A 20632-nucleotide genomic window follows, 5' to 3' on the forward strand; every position below is an offset into this window, starting at 1 on the left:
ATTACACCATAATATAATAATAATAATATTATATCCACGACAATACATCTCGCATTGTGTGGTATATTATGCTTTCGGTATTTTTTTTTATTTTTTTTTTTTTGTCATTATTGTTGTTGTTATTATTATTTTTTTAAACGACCCCCTTCGGATACGTATTTTATTTTCATTTTTCGAGACCGGCGGGGAAGGATAAAATGTCGAAATTGTATTTAATTATAGGCCGCGTGCGTTTCGCAATCCAGCGTGCCGGAAAGGTATATAATTTCGAATAATTATTACTATTATTATTATTCTAAATACGTGCAATTCGAATAAATCGTACGGCCTCAACACACACAATATAGGTACCTACCCACCTAGCCACCTAGATTTGTACAATATAATTTGTAATACGTACGTCTATTATGTGCGTATTAAATTGTATTCTAGTCGAAATAATATTATACTTAATTACACGCGAATAAATATCGTGTTCGTTAGCGGAATACTGCTTTAAATTTTCACTTCTTTTCCACTTAAAATGGAAATTGCGCCGCTTCTTATGGGTTTCTGTTACAAACGGATTTACGACTACCGAAGCAGAAATGATTGCGTACAATATTTGTTCTCCCCGGTGTATAATAATATGTTTCAGACAACGGAATTACGTCTAATAAAAATTAATTGCGTATCGTTTCGTTTTTATACTTACTTTGTGCGAATAATAATTGATATATAAACATTAAACGTTTGGCGCAAAATGGGGGAATTTTTGAAGTCACACAACATAACGCATGCCCACGCATTAAGTAAACATGCGGTAAGTGCACAACAAAACAATAAAAAAATTATAAAATACATAGAGTTGCTGATATTATGCTCAAAAATAATCAAATAAAAGTACCTAATTACTATTTTTAATTAGATTACTTTATGTATGATGCGTTTGCATTTATGTGGGCGAGTCGACTTGAAAAATTGCATCTTTATAATATTGGCAGTACAGATGTACAACTGCAATTAATTCTAAAACATAAATCTAATAATACATATATATATACGATGATCCGAAATTGTAATATAATTATTATAGGTAATGGCTTATTTTTGATTTCCGTCAAATGTATAGATATCAACAGTGTATTGATTTTTGAATTTAAAGATGTAACTACAATATTATATTGTTGTATTAAATACATTAAACTTATGTACCTGTGTGAACCTTATACGTCAGGTATACCTTTAATAGTTGTATTTATAAGTTCTGATTATGTATAAACGCTCTACAGCTCTATAGTAGGTAATAATTTAATAACAATTAGTTAAACTCGGCAAAAGTTTTTAATTGGTAATTTTTTAGTAGGTGTTTCGATAAAATTATTACCTATATTTGATTTCCAACTGTATATTTAAAAAAGTTAAAAATACGATTTACCGTTTAAAGCATAGTAACCATAATAAAATATAACAAAAATACATATTTGACGAACAAAGAGGTCAAAGATTCTATAGATATAATTACATGGGTGAACATGACGCGCTTGACAGTGATGACCATACGTTTATATTGTTAAGTGTTTTTTGGAAATATTTGGCGGATACATTCTATATGCAAATGTCGTATATTGAATATATAAATGAAACGATTCGACGGTGCATAAAAATTGTGTTATTAGATAAAAAATGGCAAGATTGTATTTTATTGCGAATAATAAGCCGCGTGCCTACACCCATTCACCTAAACCTATAATAGTATACAATTTATCGTACGAATAATACGTACTTAATATTATAACGTCATACCGAACTACAAATGGCAAATGAAAATCACAACTGGAAAAACGAGCTGCCGATGTATACAGGGCGATTCACCAAGCATGCTCATTGCTCACCCTAATTTCTTCCTTTAACAATTGATTTATTCAGATTCTGATTTTTGGAATTTTTAAATAATATATCTATATACTCACAAACCATTTTTCCAAATTCTCGAATTATTTTGTACTATTTAAAGAGAGTCCTGTGACGATACAAATTTCGTTTTTTTCAAATGAGAACTCCCATTATTTAATGTAAATTATTTAGTGGACAATATTTTTGAAAATTTTTATGTACCTATAGTTCAAAATTCGAATTAGTAGTTTCTTATTCATTGAAATTTTTATACTAAGACTATAATGGTCCTTTTACTAAAATATAAAATAGACCTAATATTAGAATTAGTATTTATTATACTTGACACATTTTTACAAATTATTAATAATGTTGATAGACTAATATTAATGAATAACATTATCAAATTTCAAATCACCATATTAAGTTATAAGTAACTTTTAAGCCTATTAACGTGGAACTTTTATCCTTGGAACAAAAAATTAAATAACTCAAAAAATACTCGTACGAATTTTGATTCTGATAGGTCAAGTTTTTCAGAAAAATTATCTGCTGAATAATTGTTATTTAAAGAAGGGGGTTCTCATTTGAAAAACAGAAGTTTTTATCTCCACATGACACTATTTGAACAGTACAAAATATCTCGAGAATTTCAAAATATGGTCTTTATCTCCACATGACACTATTTGAACAGTACAAAATATCTCGAGAATTTCAAAATATGGTCTTTAAGTCTATCAGATTTTAAATAAAGAATTATTGAAGAAAAAAGGGGACGACCATGCTTGGTGAATCACTCTGTATATATTTTACTTTGCGGAAATCAGACTGAAAACTATTTTGAATCGATGGTTTTTTCTCAGGCTTATGTATTATGTAATATTATTATCGAATTGCTCGGAATATATTATTATACATTCGATATAGACACAATTTAGTTGTAGTAAATAATAGTAATAGTAATAATATTATAGAACTCACTAAACTGTGTCTATAAAGTATACACACAAAATAATAATAATAACAATAAACAATAGTGTTATACCTATAACGAGTTGTGTCACGTCGTAGGTATTATAATATAGTGTGTATATTATAATCTATAGATAGTATAGTTACTATATTATACGTAAACATAAAATATCGATCCGATATGTGTGAACTATCTTTTTAGCACTGAAAATGTTTGTCTTTCGGATATTTTATATACGTTTTATATCATATCTATATACACACGCAACACACATACTGCACTGTGTGTCTATAATATTATTATGTAGACGTTAAGTTTAATCTTATTATTATTATTATTATTATAACTGGTGTTACGAGATAAAGTTATTTATTATTTACTTTACTGTACGACTATATTATTATTATACTTACTATATTACGTAGTCGGCTAGTGTTGTGTAAGTCAGAACTATATTGTATACGTAACGTCTTCGACCTGCGCAAAACGATATATTTTTATTAGCAATTTGCTCAATTTGCGCTAAACTGTTATTTATTTATTTTTTTATTACTTCGACACGAGCTGGCGACCGCAGTTATCAAAAAGCTCACATATTATTATACTCGTTTATCTCGGTGGCGGTGGCGGACGACAATTTAGTGGTTTTTTTTTTTCTTACTACGACGAAAATGCCGATTTGCCAGTTTGTATTTTTACTGAATCTCGTAACCGCCGCAAAAGCACTATAATAATAATACCTACTCGAGTTTGCAAATATAAAATACAATATTTACAATATTCTTCTATATACGCTCAAGTCGACTAAACGGGGTATAGGCACTTACTGTTATCGTAGGCGCGGCGGCGGTATCATTTCGCAGTAGAGGAGGATTTAGATGTGCGGCATCGCCGACGGAAAAACAATTTTTACTTTTACGGTTATAACTCTTGCGGGATTGCGCGGGCTCGAACCGTAGTTTTCACACGCAATTTTTACGGTTTTCGATTACCCGGGGATAGAAATGGGGGTTTAGGCTTTCGTTACGACGGCCGCGGATACGCGGAAGAGCGAAATTTTCTCGGAAAAAGTCCCCTCGTGAGGGGTTGCGGAACGGAAGGTGCAAGTTTTTATTTTTCCTTCGGAAAACGGGCGAGTGTGAAAATAAATGGCATGATCACAATATTATAGATAGGTAGACTGCGGAGAATGTCCAGGAAAAAGCGACGGAAAACCCTCGAAAATTGCGCAACGAATATTATATCATTACAATCGACGATTAATACGATTCCCTATTTGATTCAACCCTTAAGAATCTTTTGTCGTGCGGTGTATAGTTACACCACCATCGTCGCGTAACTATATATTATCATGTACCGTTACTGAATCGTCGAAGGCGTTATGATATTTTCAATCGTTGTCGTTCTTTGTATTACTATATTATTATTATACTGTCACGTTGACAATAATATATTACCTATAGGCACCTACTACGCATATAGTACGATCCCTGCTGCAGCTGTCACAAATAGTTTGGGTTTCTTAAATCTCATACTAGACGAAGACGACGTGTATCGCTGTTGCTGCTGCTGCTGCTGAAGGGTTTAACGATATTTTCATGATATATTATATATACATTATACAATATACATATTGTTATTACATGTACGCCTAACGGATAGGTCTGGCCGAGTGTACATTACTGGGCTTTGTATATATGGTTTAATAATAAAATATATATAATATGACGTGCTGTTGTTGTCGTCGTGCCTATCGCTCGTGCATAATATAATAATATATATATAACATATAATATTTTATACGCAATCGTCCGTCAATAAGGTCATTCGGGGTAACGGGTGATAAATGGACGAGCGTTTTTAATCCTCTCGATTTTCGGCTCGCCGTAGGTGTCCAAACACACCGTGGGGGCCGCTGCAGAGTCGGACGGGCGATAGTCTGCTGCCGCACGTGCAGCACCCCACGTGTGTTATACATATATATATACATATGATCGAAAGAGCCCCTCGTCGTGTGTGTGTGTACGATTTTCGGGGTTTTTTTCGTTGTTCTGTGCCGCCGCGGGGTTTCTATACGTACGTATATATCATATGCATTATGTACGCCCCTCCGTTTATTATTATTTTCGATTTTTTCAATTTTTAGCACCTCCCCGAAGCGAGCTCCCTCGCCGGCGCGGACTACGCGACAGCAACCGCGACTGTCGCGCCGCGATTTGTGCCCCCGAATTTATAACAGCCGTACGAAATTGCACCGGACCACAATTTTTCACCCTCCACCCGAACGCATAATTTGATATTGATTTATCATAGCGGAAAATCCCGCGAGTACAATAGATAAATAACGCACGCGTATTCATCACATTATTCACGGAATATTTGTATATGTTTATATCGTCGATTTCCATTGTGTACGGTGTGTTATGTAACAGTCCGTGCGACGTAGAACAATCATCACCGGTGTCATTGTCATGACTTCAAATTAACCCATTTTGAGGATGTTTAAGGACTTCATTTATTGCGCAGCGGGCCGTTAGTAGACTATACAAACACTGAATTTTTATATTTAATGATTTATACATTAAAAGTATAATATAAAGTATAAAAATATAATATTATATAATAATAATAGTAGGTATGTTATTTTTTGAAAATTGGTATTTTTTCCACAAAATTTTTTAACATACCTAGCGATATCTATGTTTTTGGACCGGTAACGACTTTTTTGTAACCGATTTTAACGAGGCCTATTTTCGTAACGCTGTTTATCGCCATAGAAACTCAAATAAAAAATAATAATAAAAACCATTTAATCCCTAACGAATTGTACCCAAAAACAAATCTGTGATTCTTCAATTTCTCATTTGGAGGAAAAATATCTAGGAGCACGCTAATCATAATAATATAATTTACGAACGACATATTTTATGTATTTTTGTTAAACATAATATAAAATATTCATTTTACCATGTTGATTTATCTTATTTCGTTCGGAATAAATGTACCCACGGAGCAACAAAGACAATAATATAATATTATTATATCTCATAATCGTAGTCGTTATAACTGCTTGGAAAATATTTCTCTAGGCGAATCGTATAGAGTATTAATTTCGGTTAGGTTAAATTATGTTACAGTATTTTTCTATCCCTTGTACCGAACCATAACATGTTATACCGAATTATAATTTTAAAATATTATGTCCTTCGCATTGAGTTCCGAAAATGTATGAAAAAGCATATTGTTCTTATTTTATAGGTATTGTGTACTTAACAAATCGAAACACGAAGCTATAAAGGTATCATATAATTTTATTTGAATCAATTCAATATAACATTATGTGTTATTTTCAACATTATGTTGACATTTTACTTTAAAAAAAATAGTAGGTACTACCTATCTCTATTTAAATTTGTCACGTTCAATCGTGAATAAAATTATAAGTCTTTGGACATTAAATCGCGGGCGCTTAACGCTGGGGCTTACATTCCACTTGTGTTATTACTCTCATTATATATATTTTTTTTTTGATGTCATTATCGACCTGAACATTGTGTGCATGTGTGTGCACCCTTCCGCCGAAGGGGCGTTGAATTCCGGTTTGGAAACGATTTATCAAAAGAGTATAGAGGATTTTTTTTTTTTTTTTTGTTGATCCGCCTATACACGCGGAAACAATAAGTCGCGTAAAGTAAAGCACTCGAACGGGGGGGCAACACAACGAGTTTCGGCATCGGGGTTTTTAATTTCGAATAGAGTAAATATCGTGCGTATACGAGTGTCGGGTAACCGACGAAATCGGCGGCTGCGGCTGCGGTGGTATATATATATATAGGACAATATAATATATATATATGAGGGCCCCGGTGACATTGATATAGGGGTTTCATTACCCGCGACTATATACCTATATACCTACGCGCAAACAAACACACAATATATATATTATAAATTGTATATACCTACGTGGTAGTGAGTTGGCGACCGGGTTGTGTGTGTGTGTCTCTCTCTCTCTCTCCCACTCTGTATGGTACATAGGTACTCTATATGAGACGGCGACTACCGGCTTCAGATAACGAGGACGAAGTCCTTCTAAAATTTCTCGAGCGGTTTTTCAAGACCGTCCCCGAAATCCGCTGAAAATAAGACAATGATATTATTATTGTACACCCCTCGCTCGTGGTAGGTATTGTAGTGTTAGTTGTAGGTGCAGTATTATAGTGTTATTTAATGTATAAATTTTTTGTTTCGATTCGATCGACGTTGAGGTAAGTACGCCGCAGATCGAAATCGTTTCGTATAACTCCTACTATTGTAGTGTGTACCGCGCAAAGGAATATAATATTAAAATAAACGATGAAAAGAAAATTCTACCTATCATCGTCACTGTTTGTTTTGTCTCCGTTTGAGACTACCTTATTGTGACGAGTATAGAAAAGGACAGTATAAGCGATGGTAAAAAAATAGTCAAATCTCTAAAAAACAAAAATCTTGTAAAATCGTGAAATAAAAATATTCCTCGATTTTTGACGTAAACTTATGTTTCAAGTATGTATTTATTTATTTCACCCAAATCAATTAAAATTAAATAATTACAATAAATTAAACTAATAGCAGATACGCATAGGTACAAACAGAGCTATAAGCTCGTAAATTCAATACAATGACACCACTTATACATTATAGTCGTCGTTCGTCGAATAGCGTTTCTAATATAAAATACGACGAGATTAAATTCTATTTCGACTGAATGGAAAAGAATAAAATAGGAACATGCACGCGTATTTGCTCTAAAGACAAATAACTCGTACTTCGTAAAGTATTTGTGTTTCAGTTTTATAGGTACTTTATTTATTATATTATATGTATATACGCACACCTATGTCGTAAATACTGTTTTTGCAGCGTTTCCCGACGTCCGCCGTATAGTTGGCCCGAAACGTCGTTTAAGTTCTTTATGGAAAATTAACAAAATAATATTTCCCAATTTGTAGTGTATCAAACGTATAATGGAACCGAGCGAATAATGTTTATACGACGTGCCTGTAAACGACGACCCTTCGGCTCCTTTACGACGTCGGATTTTCACAAATGGGATGGGGTTATTTTATTGTTACCTAATCTTGTTGCCTTTGTGTTTGAACAGTTTTAGTCGGAAATGCGCTATTTCGGGGCGAACGACCAATTTAAAGTATACAGCAAAGGACCAAACGGTTATTTCTCGAACAAACGGTGAGCGCAAAATGTTCAAAATACCCACGACGTCCAAGACCTTGGCGGAACAAAAATAAAGCCTCACACTCGATTGGACTTTATAATAATTCGGACATAATAATATTATTACAATATTAAATTGTACACGAGTATAATATAACATAACCTATTTACGTCATAGGTATATAATATCATTATTATTTACGTACACTGTCACCACGAACAAATTACTGGTAGCTCATAATATAGTTATATCATTCATATATATATATATAGAACTTACCAGCTACGTTAATTTTTATAGTCATTTTATCTGGCAACAGTCCTGCCGAATACAATTTCGTGGTAATCGCCGGATTAATGATTTTTGGGCAGCACACAAAATATAACATTATGTCGGTCAAATGAAGAATTTTGTCGCAGAAAAATATAACACACTTTCGTCACTGCGCGTGTGTAATGTATAAACGTTTTGTTATATGTTATTTAAATAAAATAGATGGTGCAAAAGGGAACACGTACAAAAACACTGTTTTGAGAAATCTAAAAAAAACCGTTCCTAATTGTACAATGACTGATAACCTATTCCTTTTTTCTCATAGGTTTTATAAAAAATAATAAACCTGCAATTTGTTTAATTTTTTAATGCCACATCGATGTAGATTATAATAATCTACAAAAATATTCAATAAAAAAAAAAAATTAGTAAAAATGGACTTATTCCCTTTTGCCCGGGCACAGTCCAATTTAAGGTTTTGTTCGATATTTGATTCTCCTATATTATATATTATAATTTATAAGTGTCCCTGCCCATATGCCGTATAGGTATGTAAGGTATAGGTGCGTAATAATATAGTTTATGCGTTTTTAAATTAAACCGAGTACGTTATATTCTGGCGATTTGCATATTTCGAACATAATTTGTTTTTTAAACAAAATTTAGATTCTAAACAAGTTAGACAACAAATTAACATTGCATTATTCATTCGACGTTTTTCCGATAAATTACCGCGCACACGACTGTAATAGAATAATAATTCGATAATTTCAATCAAAATATTTAAATTATCGAGTAGGTATAAAATATATTTTTAAATTATTGCACTCTCGGCGCGGCGTTCCGTTTCTTTGGCTCGCCGCACCGCTGTTCGACGACCATTATATAATATATATATAAATATATATTAAGTATAGGCATACCGCGTGTAACGATCGGACATCGAAAACAGATGGAAGTGATACGATTTGTTTCTATTTCAGACTATATTACCGCTCCGCTCGGCCGTAATTATATATGACAATATAGGTATATATACCTAACCTATATAATACTCGACGTGGGGGAGCGTCACGTCTCCCGGAAACTTTGCACTTAACACGCGGCGGCGGTAAACCGTTTAAAAATACACCCGAGTAATATTAAACGAAAAAGGTACACGCCGATGACGACGACGACGACGAGTTCCATTAGCCTAATGGTTCCCGTCACTGACGAAAACATATGTATTATTGTTAAGCGCGCGTCAGGGGAGCGGTGGCGGGGTGGAGAGTGGGGTGGGTGGTGGTGGGTGGATGCTGCCGGTGCGCTGTAAATTGACACATACTCCGGAAAAGTTTCGCGTTCGTCTCGAACGGCGTTTAATAATAAAGTGACGCGAGGAAACTCCGAGGGCGAAGCTGCAGGTCGTGGTGGATATGTGAGGTGTGTGTGTGGGGGGGGAGGGGGCGTTATTCTAGATTATATAGGTCTTAATCGCCGCCGCCGAACGTTCCGTTTTGAGTGCAACCGCATTATTCGATTATCGCCATAAGTTTCTCGACGTGTTTACCACCTCATCTGTACATAGGGTTTACCTAATAGGAAACCGTTAACAACCCACTCGCGAGTCGCGGGCACTCGCGGTATTAGTCAATACCTCCCTTATGTATAGTATGCTTCACCCCCCCCCGACGCCGGGCGCCGCGTAATGGTTAACCTCGTCCTCGTCGTCGTTGTTGTGGTTGTTGTTGTTGATGTTGGTTTAGGTCGTGTTGTTCGAGATGACGGCCACGTGGATCTTAGTGCGACATAATATGACTGTTAATGTGACCATGGAGACTTCGTTATACCTACAACATGTATTCGTTGAGAAATCGGGTCGGCAGTAAAAAAAAAGTTATTTAAACAAACCGATGGGATATAGGACTTATAAATATATTTACTATATTTTTTTTTTTTTTTTTTTGATTCGTTTCTTGTTAAAAAAGATATTACGAACGTATTTTGATAATATCTCAAATAATTTATCGTCCTACAAATTTCGTGTAACATGACGTTATTGCTGCAGTTAGTTATTGTATTATTTATGTTTTGTTTGTATATTTTTTTTTTCATTTTATCCGTAAAGACAAAAGTAACAACGAAATAAATTTTGTTTCCGGTTTTTGTGTATCAAAAATAAGAATTACGAGACAAACTTATCATGCTCACATTAATGATGCTGCTTTTCCGGGAAATAATAGCACGCTGAAAATTGTCGTGAGACGTATATTTCACTTTTATAGTTTTATAATCGATTTAAAAGTTAATAACGATGACGTAATTAGGTAGGTACCTAAAAAAAAGCTTTTTTTTTACTTAAAAATGACATAAATAAATTATTCCTTGTAAAATATAATTGTGTTTTGAGAAACTTGGCAAACACTTTAATATCCATATCATCAAAATAATTTGTACACAAATGATTAAAATTAAATAAAATTAACGTATAAATTACTCAATAATTTAACAACGACAACGAATGTCTGTAATAATTATGGTATTACGGTGTCGTAAAATACAAAGAGTGTCTTCTATAATATAATAAACACTTAGATAAAAAACACCTTACACAGCTGTCAGTTCACCTAAATTACATGGATTTGAATCTTAAGTGACACATCAGTTAACATTTTCCGGTCATACTATATAATATGTAATAGGTATATTATACATAAATGTAATAATATTATGTAATGTGCAGAAAGATTTGCATGAACAAAAGCAAACACGCATGTAACGATTGCACATTGTACTTATATAGAAGTAGATAAGTAGGTAGGTAGTAGGTACTTTGCGTTTTTAAGCTTTAAGATCACACCAACTTACTACAGTGATCATATAATACGCTCAGTTTGTGTTAGACGGTTACGATACACCTAATAACTTACTTGTTACTTGTTTGAAAATAATAAATTATGCATTTCAAAGAAAATTGCACTTTTTCCGAATCGTTTGTTTTCGTTGTCGAACATTCACAACGCATGTTTACCTAATATTTTAAACCTTTAGCTTAAATACTTTTAAACGATGTATAGCTAGTAGGTTCCTGCTATTATATTATACGTGATGACTTTTTGAACGAAGATTGATAAGAGTTATTAATAACGCATTCGGATCAGTGACTGTTAGGTATTAAGATTTATATTTTTTTGTTCGAAATAATATATCTCGAGATCACCCTCGGACACACGTCAATTAGTGTATCACACTGCAGCTCTGTACAGTTACAAATCAACGTTATTAGACACACAAGTGTACTATAATACAGGATACCCGTGTGCAACGAAAGCAATTTGTCAGTCCTATTTTTATGCTTGAACCATTTGACTAAGTCGAAATAGCTTATTAGACCCGAGAGAATTAATCACATCAAACGAAAAGTAATTGAACGACGCGGTGCGCGGCCCGTGCTCACTGATATATTTTTGTGAATAAATTAATTTCAAGACTAATATAAATTAAACATTCAGTTTCCATGTGAAATGCGCTTCGTCGCAGTTGATTTTATTTTTTGTTATTTCCTTCTATTTTTTTTTCCGTACTTATTTATTCAAGTGAATTATTGTCGTTGCTCTCGAGCCGAAATACGTTTTGATACCACACCGAAAAACCGTAATTATTTAATTAACTATGACAAGTCGAAATGGCGACAGTGTGCCGCCGCCGCGGCGGCTGCAGGACAAGACAAATGTGCACTTAGATTCTATGAGCGGAAACGATGCGATTCGATTTCGCAACCTACAACAATGGTACACGACGAGTGTCTTAGACGTAAAAAGAGATTTCCTCCGAAATGTATTGGACGTTTGCGGGGATCCGTTGTTTTTATTTACATTGCAAAAAATATTCGACTGCAGGGCGTACTGCACCGGAGACATGATTGTGGAGTACAATATCGGCGAGTGAGTAATATTATTGTGTTGTATCATTATAAAATACGGTCATGAATAACGTAAATGTAAAGTCGACTAGACTGCACAATATAATATAGAGTGCATATTATAATGTGTAGCAGCGTAAGTCTATTTGGAGATAACTCGACGGTCAGATAATTTATATTTTTTCTCCTTCAATATTATTATCGTAGTGGGTGCTCTGACGTGCGTCCGGCCGAAGACGACGAGTCCTCCTCATTAGATCTGACCGCGACGACGGACTACCACTCCGATTGGTTTGACGGATTGTCGAAACACGTTCGACTGGCAGCGTTTGTCAGTCCGTCGCTTGAATTCAAAACCAGCTGCATCGCAAATATATTATAATATAATTTATATTTTAGGACTCGCGTTGTTAGGCGGGACGGGCGTTATGACTGCAACTCGCGATCACATCGATCGTTTGATCAAGTCGAATGGAAATTTACCGAGTTTGCAAAACTCGATTGTCAAAAATACTACCGGTAATGAATTTGAAAACACTAAAAGCTAATGTTTATTTCAAATTTTATCGTCTGGATTTTTATTATTCGTTAAGCTGTCCATTCGATAATAAATATGCGGGTTTTGCTATATTTCACGATTTAGTTTATCATTTATCATTTATATGGGAGCCAAATTTGCACAATAATACATTACGTAGGAAACTATACGCATTATGATTTTGTATTTGTGGATTTTTAAGATCCATTTGCACGAGGACAGAGGAATCTTATGAAATCTTAAAACGTTTTGGTAAATCAAACAAAATACGTGTTTAGCATATTATAATTTATTAATAATTGTCAATTTATCAATGCTTTCAAATTGAAAGTCACCCACTCAACTGGTTGTACGACGCTCAAAGTGTACATTTTCCATACAAAATCGTATACAAAATATAACGTTTAATAGGAAAGGAAGTATGAAGTCGCTGGAAATTTCTAATAATAATTATTAATAGACAGTTCGAGAAATATTTGTCGGAAATGCAGTGCAACACAGTTATAGTTAAATGGAAATGAGCAAAGCGAATAATTCCGTAGAATACCTATTTACGCTGTGAAATTTCAGTTGTAGTTGCTTGTATTTTAAACTAATTTGTTGACGACTGTATATTATTTTAGAACAGCAATATTAACAGCAATATTAACATATCTGAACGAAACAGTTATTTATAAATTTATAATTAAATAAAGAAATTTTCTTTGGAAAAGTCATATTTCGTGGCAGTATAAAATTAGAATTGTTTTTTACACCGTTCAGTTGACGTCGTAGTTACTTAATTTTAGGTAGGTATAATAACTAATAACTTATATTTAGATAGTTGGATATATGTTATAGAATAGGTTATTGTATTGTGTTGTCTATTTTAACCTAACTTTAACAAATACATTTCGGACATATCATTATATATAATACCAAATTTTAAGAAAAATACGTTTACAAAACCTGATTTGAAGTATAACATTATTAGCTTCCCTAAAAAAAATTAAAATATTAAATATTAGATCTTTAATACAATTATACGTTTGTTTTTCTATGTCTCTTATATTATATTATGTTATATCTTATTTATTATTTGATGGCTTTGGATAATTTAACTAATAACTATATAGTATAATATTATTAAATGTACAACTATATAATATTGTCTCACGTAATCAGGTTAACTTAATAATCGTATCTAATACAAACGACGTTGATTAATATTGTTTAGAAATGCAAAATTCAACTCTCACAATACTCGACGACTTACTATTATTGACGGACAGATTATCAGATTCCGAAGAAATACTATCAAAAACTAATTTAGGTGAGTTTAATATTACAGGTAATAGTCCCTAACATGTCTTCTTACGTAGCATGACGCACAACCCTCTCTCATCAGACAAAAATAAGGCCAAGATTACTGATGTAGTATATCGGGATTATATGGAACGCACAAACGAATGGAAAAACAAATTGGATTCATTCGAGCAGAAATACCACGCGATTCGTAGAACCACTGAACCCGACAGCAACTTGGTACGTATAGGGAAATCGAGAAAAATTGAGTATTAAGAGCACTTATATTGTACTCAGGCCCAAATGCTTCCGGTTTGGCATGTTATTCCAGCTGGCGGGAAATTATTAAGCGATCCTAGTCGCAAAGAAACGAACGCAACCCCAACGTCAACAAACGGGTAAATAAATATTACCTAATGTATTTTTTATTTTGCATTATTGATGTATCGATTTATTTCAAATATGGTAATCGACGGCTATTGTACCATAACTATAAAGGTCGTTCCAATTTATATATACATATAACTATATAGGTACGATGAACTGATAAAATATTTATACAATAAACCACTGACTATTGATCACTAATAACTTATTGATGTCCACTCACGTACCTATAGACTTTTGTTCAATATTAATTTTGACTTATTTTATCTCGACTTCGGTTTTTACAGCAAACTATACTGACTTTACTCTGACGACCTGTAAGGTGGTCGTATAAAAAAAAACGAACAAACTAAATTTATGAGCAAGAGCCAAAAATATGAATAATATTAGATTTCGATGCTTTTGAAATTACCTATTTGTTTTGTACATAAAAGTTTTATAAAGAACACCGTCGAAGTTTCATGGAACCTACTTGTCGGTGGAAATAAATTAATATTTACAACGCCAAAGTAAATTTATAATTAGTTGGTGAAACTGATACCACGAGCAAATATTATTTATATTTAATGTAGTCTTTTGTACGTATGTCATTTCAACCAATGACAGGAACCACGTCGAGAGTATATACCTTGACAGAAAAGTTCCCCAAGACTTAACTCTATTTTTAACAAACCCTTTACTAGTGTTTAATGAGACTGTCACTTACAGGAATGCTGAACATATACCATTGCGTTCAAGTCATACATTGGCTTCTGTAACGGAGTACAAAAAAGCAAGAAATCTCATTGACCTGCAAATTGACAGACGTTTAAAAATAGTAATCGCTTAAAATCATATTTTTAAAGTATATAAGCAAAATGAGCAAACCTTAAATCAGGTGTAAACGCCATAGTGACTGAAATACATTTTAAGTTATATTTATTCTTGATATTATTATAATATTTAAGTATAATTATTTTTGAATATTGTGTACAATGTCATGTCCTTTATACTTACGTCTTCATTATTTGTCAAGTGTAGCTTATAGGGACTTTACCCAGTTATGATTTTTATTTATTTACGATCAAATCTGTTTAAAACGTTTTTTAGTATTTTATATTTTAATCCGATGTTGAAACAAAATATATGCTATTTCATATAAAGGGTGTAAAAAAAGTATTTGTAGAATAAAGATAATAAATTGTATTTTTACGTAACAATAAAAGAATAAATATGTAAACATTTATTCTCCTTCAGATATATTTTTAAAATATATTTATTTCCTCGAAATTGGTTAGTTAAAACAAATGTTTTACCTTACTGCACTCTAAATCTTAATTTCGACTAAATTTATCATTTGGTTCATTTTTACACCAAATTTTTATCTAACTTGTTTGCTTAGAACATCAGATATTTTTAATTTTGTTTTATTATGTCTATCATACAATACAGTCACTATTGTTATATCTAGTTTTAGTATTAGTATTACAATAATCTTCTTTATTATTTTCAGCAGAAGAAGGGACAGTTAGATAATAAAACTGAACTAGGTATGAGAAAGCATTTATACTTAAAAAATATTTTCAAATAATAATTAAAAATCTTCAACTGTCCTATATAGACGACTGTGGTGATTTTTATCTCCATGCGGCAATACCATTTGATAATAATTGTTGGACTAAAAAGAATGATACTACTCATGTATTGAAAGGAAAATGACGTGTCAATCATCGAATAAGGCGCAAATTATCGACGATTTTTTCAAAAAAATCATACAAGCACTTAGAACTTAAGTGATATACAATAATATTATATTAAATGTGTAATTTCGAAAAAAATATATTATATATAACACTATTGTAAGAGACCGACCTACCTATACAATGAGTTGAATCTTATATATTTGTAATTAAATAGTTGAACATTATATCAACTACAATATTGATGTAAAAAGTAAGTTAGTTTATCAGTGATGTGACCAGCATTATCGTATAATTACTACCTACGGTACCTATATATAATATAATATAATATAGGCGGAACACGGTGCAAAACGATTTTCTTGCATAAATCAACTGTGACTTATAAATCGTTAGTAACATAATATTATAATGCGCATAGATTGCTGATTAATTATTACAATCAAGACGCGCGTGTTATTACAAAAAAATAATAGTGACAAGACGAATTGTGTCCTCTTCGTACTACACGTCGGTGGACCTTAGTCGGCACGTCAAGTCTATTAAAATAAAATATTGCAGTCAATAAAAGCCACACATAGATGCGAATCTATGATTGCGATTGGCGCCGATTTATTGTATATAATAATAATATTATTATTATACATTTTGTTAAAAAACAATCTGCGTACTATAGCTCCGGATCGATTGTATAAAATACGAATTAAAAAATATGTAATCTTACTTTTTTATTTTAACTGCTCGACGTGTCTCGACGTGAACATGTTAATTATTATCGTCGTTATTTTAGATTTCGATGAAAGCGATAGCGGCTAGCTGGACACGCCACTGAATTGACAACATTTACTCTTAAGATTTAACAGATAATAATTATAACATTATATATAGGTACACGCACTGACGACGATCCGAGCAACATTGTTACTATGCAGAAATTAAGTCCTAGTAATCAGTACAATGATAATAAAACAAAACAAGTCCGCTCAATGATTTCTGTTCTATTCCTATTGGGACTTGGTTAAAATTCGAATTTATTATATTGAAACTTGGTGAGTTTTCAGTCGACAAAATGATTTTCTATTGTTATTCACCCCGGACATTAATTTTTTTTAATTTTGCAAATTCTCCCACTTGAATATGACAAAATAATTTTGTGACTTCCGCGTCACGTTTCATTCGAACGCACAAATTGATAAACCAATAACAATAAATTTAATTCTTCTTATAAAGCGTTCAATTTTCGTCCCCAGTTTTTTCTTTTCAAAATGACACCGAGAGCAATAACTATAAAAACGTGTAAAAATGTCGAGACTGTTCATTGCTTTTAATATTATTTTTTAGTAATTTTGTTTTTCACTATAATATTCTAACGTAGTTGATAAAATTCCAACTACATATTATAATATTAATTTTTTTTTTTAATTGAAATCGTGCCAAAATTTGTTAAATCTTAAACGATGATATTTAATAAATTATATGTATTTTTTTTTTAACTATCGTAAATAAATTTAATAACGTTTTACACAAAAACCGTAGAGGCGTAGACATATACCTACATATTTTGTTTCGCGTGCCGTTTAAAAATATATATAAATAATATGGAATATGCGAAATTAATAGACACTATTTATTACATTTCGTACTTTATGCAGGCACCACACGAGCTCGTCGATGACGCTTATAGGATTACATGATGTTTCCTAGATCTACGGTTACATTTATTCCTTCGAATTTCGAATAAAGTCATAAAAAATATATATTTAATAATATATTATATTATAAATATTATCCGTTTGACCACGAAACCAGAATATGACATGGAAAGTATCTCATATTATTATAATGCACGTCAAAATAAAATTATGTTAAACTGATGTTTTTTCGGACAATAATAAATATTATTATCGTGCTTGCGATTCGTCGAGACGCGGTTTTTATACCTAGAGCAAAATTTATACGATTATATTTTATCAGTTGATATTATTTATTCATTTATTTATTATTCATAAACGGGTATGATGCCCAACAATACAATTTAACACAAAATACATAATATAGACACGACAATAGACTATTGACGATAAAAAAAAAAAAAACAATTATGTATAGTTAACGAATACAATCGTGTTGTATATGTTAAGTACAATGCTTAATACCTAATTGATTTGTTACAAACCGAACAAAGTAGGATTCTCATCGGCCAGACGTAAAATCCGATAAATTGGATTATTCTCATGATAAAAATTATATAATTAGTGTTATATATGAAAAGAAATGACAAAGATGAAAATATAATCCAGAGGAATGATAGCAAGAACTGAGTTGATTCGAGAAAGGATACAACGAGGAACATCAATCCGTCCATGATTCGTCGACTATCGTTAATAATACCAAGTCAGCCTCACTACCACGAAGGAGATAAGCTGATTTAATCATAGGTAGGTAAAAACGTGCTGAGCATATATTTTAATATTGTTTCAATAAAATCGTCGGAACAAAAAAAAAACGGATCTGAACTGTATTTCGAAAGAGTATAATATTTTCGTAAGCGGATCCCCATACGAGAAAATACATATACAATATTATATTATATCATGTAATAAAGTGACATTATAGGATAGATTTGTCGTTTCTCGGCCCGAGGCCTATAGTATACGACGTGATCTCGTCATTACACATTATATTGGTATAATAATGATAATAATACTTGACTTGAATACGTTGTGCCCACGTACCTATTATAACCTGTCGGAGTCGAAAATCGTCGAAGATCGTCGGAAATCCTTTAAGATCGAAATGGTGGGGAGGCATCTTCGCGGACGTTTACGATAATAATACTATTACGACAATATCCAAATGTAACGCAATGCCATAACATCATAATATATACAATTTTTGGACACAAAAACGGTTCGACGTTTTATTTATACATATTTAAAATATAGTTTTTTTTTTTTACAATCCGAATCCGCTCGCATTCCCGCGGGACCCGCCCGCGTGGTAGAACAAAAAACTGAACACAAAAAAACGAGGAATAACCGCATTCGATGTACCGCGTACACATGCGTGTGTGTGCACTATAGACACATCTATATGATATTTATAGACGTATATAATATGGCCATTCTACCTGCGTGTAATACGTAGGTATGTATATATTATACACGTGCGTACTATAGTATATAGTATTATAATATCGAAAGAGAGCCGCATACATTATAATATTCTACGTTTACGCGAATTAATTGCTATATATACGCCAGACATCATTCGGCCGAACAGCACCACAATATATAATAATAATAATAATATAAATGTATAATATATATAAATATGTGTGTGTGTGTGTGTACACTTAATACAACAACGGATCGAGCTCGGAGTTTCACCTATTTTGCATATTATGTACTGAATTAAAACCGATAAATTATACTACGCGGCATCGATGTTATAATTATAATAACATTAATATGTGCAGCTGCAGTATAAGTGTAATAATAATAATAATATTATATTATCCATGCGAGATGTATAATATTATTATTATTCCAGTTTTATATCCCCGCGGAACCAGAAGATGTCGTCGTAGTCGCGGTGTGAAATATTTGCGCCCAGCGTATAAAAAGTATTATACAATAATATATACGTAGTGAGAACTGAGTGGAAAAACGAAAGGGGAGAAACACATTTTTGGGTCCGAAAGGCGTTTTATTTTTTAATTGATTATTTTGTTTTCATTTTTTACCTTTACATATACTTGTGTTGAATTTTGGCACGGCCAGCCCCGGCCTAATCGCGTATATAAGTAATCGTTTATATCCGAGTATAATGACCTTTGGTAAACATATTATTGCTGTTGTTATTAAATCGAAAAGCAGTATTACACAATATTATAAATTTTGAATTATTTAAATTTCAAAAGATTTATCCATCTCAAGCATATTGTGAAGGAGATATAGAGTTAGGATATACGAATTAAATAACAATGATTTATTACCCACATTATGGTTTTAACATGATTTTACTGCATTTTCAGAGAGAGAAAGGAAATAAAAAGAGACAAAATAATATACAATTATAATATTATCGAATAATGGGTTTTGCTCAATGTGTAAACAATATATATATTAATCTCGACACCAGAAGAAGCTCTAACCTTTCCGAATCAATAGCCGAAATTCTACAAGATCATTCTCTCGTCGACAACCAACATCATCAATTCATAACCGCCGTCAAATTCCAATCTAAATTAATATGATAAATCTTTATCTACAAAAAGAGGATAGTGTGTATTCAATTTATAATATTTTTTTACTTTAAAGTTTATGATTGTAAATCGTACATCAATAGGCCATAAATGGCTCGTGTTGATAAAAAAAAAAAATACTTATACTAATATTTGTACAGGTATTATATGTAGCGATATTATTGATATTATATTATTAATTTACTGTCCGTCCGATGTCGCATCACATTATATGTTATTATTATTTAATGTGAT

At 32.3% G+C, this 20632-nt stretch overlaps 2 protein-coding genes across 2 annotated transcripts in view; one reads left to right on the forward strand and one right to left on the reverse strand.

Annotated features, from left to right (window-relative positions):
- The window catches only part of LOC132952886 (uncharacterized), a 135297-nt gene that overhangs the window by 50306 nt on the left and 64359 nt on the right, over positions 1-20632 (reverse strand). The gene's annotated exons all lie outside the window — the stretch shown is intronic.
- On the forward strand, positions 11837-16172 carry LOC132951617 (uncharacterized). Its single transcript, XM_061023429.1, has 9 exons — positions 11837-12265; positions 12451-12578; positions 12643-12762; positions 13998-14093; positions 14169-14305; positions 14363-14463; positions 15161-15269; positions 15945-15981; positions 16053-16172. Exons 1-9 carry the CDS (start codon positions 11994-11996, stop codon positions 16148-16150), a joined length of 1098 nt encoding a protein of 365 aa, XP_060879412.1. The 5' UTR covers positions 11837-11993; the 3' UTR covers positions 16151-16172.

Source organism: Metopolophium dirhodum, chromosome 9 (assembly GCF_019925205.1).
Source record: "Metopolophium dirhodum isolate CAU chromosome 9, ASM1992520v1, whole genome shotgun sequence".
Taxonomy (NCBI): domain Eukaryota; kingdom Metazoa; phylum Arthropoda; class Insecta; order Hemiptera; family Aphididae; genus Metopolophium; species Metopolophium dirhodum.